The sequence below is a fragment of the Morone saxatilis genome, unplaced genomic scaffold (genome assembly GCF_004916995.1).
Source record: "Morone saxatilis isolate NCDOM2014 unplaced genomic scaffold, NCSU_SB_2.0 Contig15, whole genome shotgun sequence".
Classification (NCBI taxonomy): Eukaryota; Metazoa; Chordata; class Actinopteri; family Moronidae; genus Morone; species Morone saxatilis.
The window spans coordinates 225,190-230,748 of NW_023339707.1; the positions used below are offsets into that span (position 1 = coordinate 225,190).

The following is a 5,559-nucleotide window of genomic DNA, read 5'->3' on the forward strand; positions in this document are numbered from 1 at the left end:
GAATCTGTGGACTGTTTTAAGCGGCTCCTCAAAACCCACCTCTACAGGCAAACCTTTTTATAGATCTTGTTTTTTTTCTCATCTGTTGTCTCTTTTAATTTATCCTTCCCTCTTGTTTTATCTTCCTTATGTTTGTATTTACATGCTCCCTATGTGTGTTTCATTTGTGTATGGTTATACCCATATGTATATTTGTTGTTTGTAAAGCACTTTAGATCTCTGTGTCAAAAAGGTGCTATATAAATAAAGCTTTACTTACTTACTTATTTACTTTCCTGTCTTAAAAACTAATTCTGATGTGACGTCACATGAAGTTGTAGTGGTGTTTGGCTTGTAAATTGAAATTTCGTTATCGTGAAAGCCCTAATAGAGCCACATACTTTAAGAAAGATAGCTCCAGTTTGATCCAGTATCATTTCTACAGTTTGCAGTAGGAGTGCTTGATTCAGATAACATGCATACAGGTCTTACACACTGTATATTATCCAGTAATGTGAGAATAATATTTCTCCCCTGCTTCCTCCTCAATTTGTTGTCTAAATTAAATCACCTCCCACTCTTTCCTCTACTATTTTCTCTATCTACCCTTCTCTTGTCCCTTTGCTCCCCTCCTCCACGCCCTGTTCTTCTCCTCTCTGCTGTCTTTCTCCTGCCTCTTCCTGCAGGTACGGGATCATCCTCAGCGAGCGTCCAGGGTTCTGTTGGATATTGAGGCTGGCGCCCCAGTTATTCTCATCCCAGAGAGCTCACGGTCACCAAGGGTCATCGTGGCCAACCTCGGCCAGCTGAAGGTGCAGAACTGCTTCCTACCAGCTGGGGCTCATGGGACTTTTTCCCTCAAAGACAAGGTAGAGAAACTCACCATGGCACATGCCTTTTTTCCTTCTCTGGTGAGTCACGCTTCCCGTTCATCCACCCCATGCAATGCTCCCTCCTCTTCTTTTGTCTAATTTTACTGTATTCATTTATGCATTTAATGGTATTACCCATGTTTTAAAAATGTTACTTGGTTTTTGATACAACCAACATCAGGCTCCCTGAAAAAGCAATGGAAACCCTCTACTGATGATTTCTCATCATCTTATTATTTTTAGCAATTGACCTTATCATTCGAATCTCATCTGAAATGCTCAATGAATACAGCACTGCCTGATGGTTTACTGAAGAATGTCAAGCATGGTTCCATAACTAAACCTAGTCAAAGTCTGTAATAGTCTCTGGACTGGTAATTTACCTATAATCTGTAATGTGTTACTATCCACCATTGAATAAGAGTCACTTTTCCTGGTTCAACCCTGACCGCATTTTCACATACATAGTAAGCCAGCTTTGAGCTTTGGCTTTGGGTTTATGTCCATTCACCAACAATCTAATGAGGCCAGCTCAGTCATGTGTACTGAAGAACTGAAGGCTGTCATTTGTATGAGAGATATGTGTTTTGGAAGGAGAACACTAGGTAAATGTCGTATTGGTATTTCATATGCATCTTATGTTTTGTGAAGAATTTTATACTGCATGCAAATTCATACAAGGATCCATCCCATTACAAGGTACAACGGCATGCTTTTTGCTTTTTAGTGTGAAAAATGGTTGTCACATTCTCAGTTTTACTTTTCAGTTTTCATCCTACACCAAAATTCACAGTACTCTGAATGACATACTACAGATGGGTGATAGTATAGTGTATGTCAATGATTTCTTTGACATAGACACAGTTATCACATGTCACTCTTAAACTGCACTTAAAAGCAGATTTGAACTTTGTTGTTTGTTGGAGCATTTCATTTGAGTTGTAGATTCACAATGCTCCTGTATTTTGGAACGCCTGGTGATACAGTTTCAAATTATTTGCTGTTACATTACTTTAGTTGTCATGACATATTGCCCAGCCCTGGTTTGCAGTTGGTTTGATTGTCTGGTTATGTGATGGACTGAGCGTTTTCCTAAATATTTGTTGCATGTGTGGATTACACCAACTTTTCGAGCTCCCTGATCATGTTTGTGTATATGACTGGAATAGTCCCCTGGAATAGTACCAATAATACTGATCCCTTATCCCATCAGTATTGCCCTCAACTCAGTAATGATAGGATGATAAAGTGGGAAATAAGGAGTGGACCTCTACAGGGTTCAACGCAGGGCTGCACAATTAATTGAAATATTATTATGGAATATGATCAAGTGGTAAATGCATGGACCTGTACTTTTATAGCGCCTTTCTAGTCTTCCGACCACTCAAAGCACTTTTCCACTACATGGCACATTCGCCCTTTCACACACATTCACTCAGTGATGGCAAAGCCACAGAAACTACAATTTTCTGTGATGATAAAGGTAAAATGTGTGAAAAACGGCATTAAAATGATGTACATAGTTCTTCAGATACCATGGTCTAGTATCATAAAATGATAATTCCCACACTAATTGTGAATCATACGGCAATCACAATATCTATCAAAATAATCGCAATATTATGTTTTTCTATAAATTGTGCAGCCCTAGTTTAACATAAATGTTTTTTTTACTTGCCTTGTCAGATGAGTGGTTCAGATGTCTACTTGCTCCAAGTCAATTTTTATTTATTAGTGGCTTATTTATCAGCGGTAAACAAATAACAAGGACTTATAGCTGCCATTCAAGCAAATTTGGCACTCCAGGGGTCTTCTTCAGGAGCTTTGATGTACTTTTGAAAAACAACCACATTTGATCTGCCTTGCTCTTAAACTTGCAGCAAACTGTGCAATACATACTTGGAGTTTGAACCACATCCTCTAATGCCACCCAACTAAACTAATTGAAATGCTCACATTTCTCCTATAAACTTTGTCTTTACACACTGCCATTATCTGTACTGCACATGTGCAACTCTCAACAGTCATATATACACTTTAACAACTTAAGAGTTATATACACTGATCAGAGAGCTTACTGGGAGAAGTTGCTGTGCTGTTTTGATACAATTTGATTTTGAAATACTAGTGTTTGTTGACTGTCATTGAGAATGTGTTTCACCCGGTGTCTGATCGACTGGATGAAAATGTTCAAAAATGCAACATAATGGTTCAAGTAAATCTTATTCCTTTGCTTAAAACGGTAGACTTATTATTACAAACAGTGGAAAAGATAAATTCACTGATTTCTCTGGCTTAATATCACAGTGTCAGTGCCAATTTTTTTTTTTTTCAAATGGGAATTCTGCGACCTTTATCAAACAGTAGGAACATTTCTCATACTGTTGTTGGCACAACTACACTCCTCAGCCCTTTGATTCCAAAGTTTTAGCACTATCCTCCACAGTTGAAAATGATTTTATGTTGGTAACGTCTTATAAACAAAGATAATTATTTATTAAAACCATATCTAATCCCCTCGGTAAATTATGTTGTATTTATTTTCTGATTTGGCCCCTTTAAAAAGTAATCTGCTTTTGTGTGTATGCAGTATATTGCTAAATTGACTTGAAGTGCAACTGTATGTCTCTTCTCTGTCTTTTCTCTTGAAAAAGGAGCGTGTCCAGAGTGCAGCAGGGCGGACTAGTGAGCAGGAGAGGCCTAGAGCCTCCCCCTCCAGCTCCTCCTCCACAGGGTTCACCCTTGGCAGGCCACAGGCCCCAGGCACAGGGAGGACCCCTGAGGAGTATGACGCTCAAAGCTTAGGTAAGCATCTGCAATTACTGTATGTAGGTAGAGCTGAAGAGAAACCTGAAAAGGTGGACCTCAATAATGAGGCTAAGAAGTTTACTTTAAACCCATTATGTTTAACAAATTAAAGACAGAATTTTCCAGACAAAAACACACCATGTTGTCCCCTCACTTATGCCATTATTTTCTCTCTCCATTGTACACTACTAAAAACACTACTAAAAATAGCTGATGTGTTTTCCCCATTAGAAGACCATGTGTGCCTGTTGGACTGCATTGCCTTCGACCTGCAGGAGATGGATATATTTGCTGCAGAGCATCTTCCCTGTCAGCCATGGGACAGTAGTGGTAAACCTCCAGAATCCACAGACCTCATCTTTCCTTCGTACTTTGTCCGTCGCACCGGAGACAACCTGCTTAAGGACTGCTGCCGCCTCAAACTTAAAGTGGAACGCAACCTGGACAAGTACGGCCTGCTTTTTGTTTTATTGGTGCCAAAAATTACAATGTAGGACTGTGTCTCTTGGGACTATGGGTCAGTCCGTCCATCTATTGTCAGTTGTTTACAGTCAGCTCTCTGTGTCTGAAGAAAATACATAATAGAAACATTATACCTACACCTCATAATAATGTACAGTCGACAAGTAGTGGCGTGTGGGCCAAACCTGGCCCTCCAACAGCAACAGTACTTCCATTCAACAATAAAGAAAACTTATCAAATGACTGTAAGTGAGCCTCTTTAACTCTATATATTTAACACTATTTACTGTTCACCTTTGCCCTCTGATAAAATCCTAATATATATTTTTTTTGCCTTTAGCAGATAAAAGACGACTAAAAGCCAAATTTAGTAGCTTGCACGTTATTTCAATGTGTCAGATACATATTTACGTTTAAGTAAATAAAAGTCAGACTCTGTATGTGCAGATACACAATATGAAAGGACTTCGATAAGGATCAGGGTAAAGACACTTGGATCAGGACATCCCTACTTGAAATAATACTCAAACAAACCATACATATATTTGTTGGATTCATTAGCATGAATAAAGCGGCATCAAGACATTTTGACCACTGGAGGGCAGAAAGAATTTAAAACACATTACGACAATGTGACTTTCTTTATTATGCAATTGGTTTACCAGTTTGATATGGCTTACTCTTTATCCAACAGTTACACATGCAGCAGAAATTGGTATTATCTTACTGGTATTGTTTCTGGTGTGGTGTACCAGCAGTGGTCTCTTCAGCTTGCTGGTGTTTTTTTTTATTAATTTAAAAAAAAAATAGCATTCAGCATTCCGATACATGGCACAGAGTGTTCTTAAGTGTTAAGTTTTAAAATGCAGCACCTCTTTTACATGGGTAATGGGGTTGGTTTAAAGAGAGCAGTTGTTTAGAAAAGGGCTGGGCCTGGTCTATTTTAAGCCATAGAAGTTTTTTCAGTATGTATGTGAATGTACCTAGTGTCAGTATAACATACTCATTATTTAAACTCATGCTTTTGTTCTTTGATGCTGTTAGGGAGCTAAGCCATGCAGTTCCTGACATGTCCATCCATGGCAGCCTGTCATCAGTACACTGCTCTCTGGACCTGGAGCACTACCAGCTGATCAGAGGGCTGCTGGAGAACAACCTGGGAGAGCCTGTTGAAGATTTCCTGCGACCCTACAACCTGCAGGACCCCAGCACCTATGTGAGAAAGCAGATAACCACACGTACACTGTCCAACAACTGAACAGTTTACTGTGCAAACATAAAAGCCGACTAAGGATTAGCGATACCCTATAATAATGACTTAGGCTTGATTATGATGTAAACTAATTAATGGTCCATTTTGTAATGTTTAAGAGGATCTATTAATAGTAGTTGTTGTTTTAAGCCAATAGTTGACTAGTCGTTGCATGTTTATGATATT

At 38.9% G+C, this 5,559-nt stretch overlaps 1 protein-coding gene across 1 annotated transcript in view; it reads left to right on the forward strand.

Annotated features, from left to right (window-relative positions):
• The window catches only part of vps13d (vacuolar protein sorting 13 homolog D), a gene marked incomplete at both ends in the record, with an annotated part of 59,997 nt that overhangs the window by 18,712 nt on the left and 35,726 nt on the right, over window positions 1-5,559 (forward strand). The window contains 4 exon segments of the mRNA XM_035656102.1: window positions 666-890; window positions 3,506-3,656; window positions 3,891-4,107; window positions 5,166-5,337. Coding sequence (XP_035511995.1) covers window positions 666-890; window positions 3,506-3,656; window positions 3,891-4,107; window positions 5,166-5,337 — 765 coding nt within the window.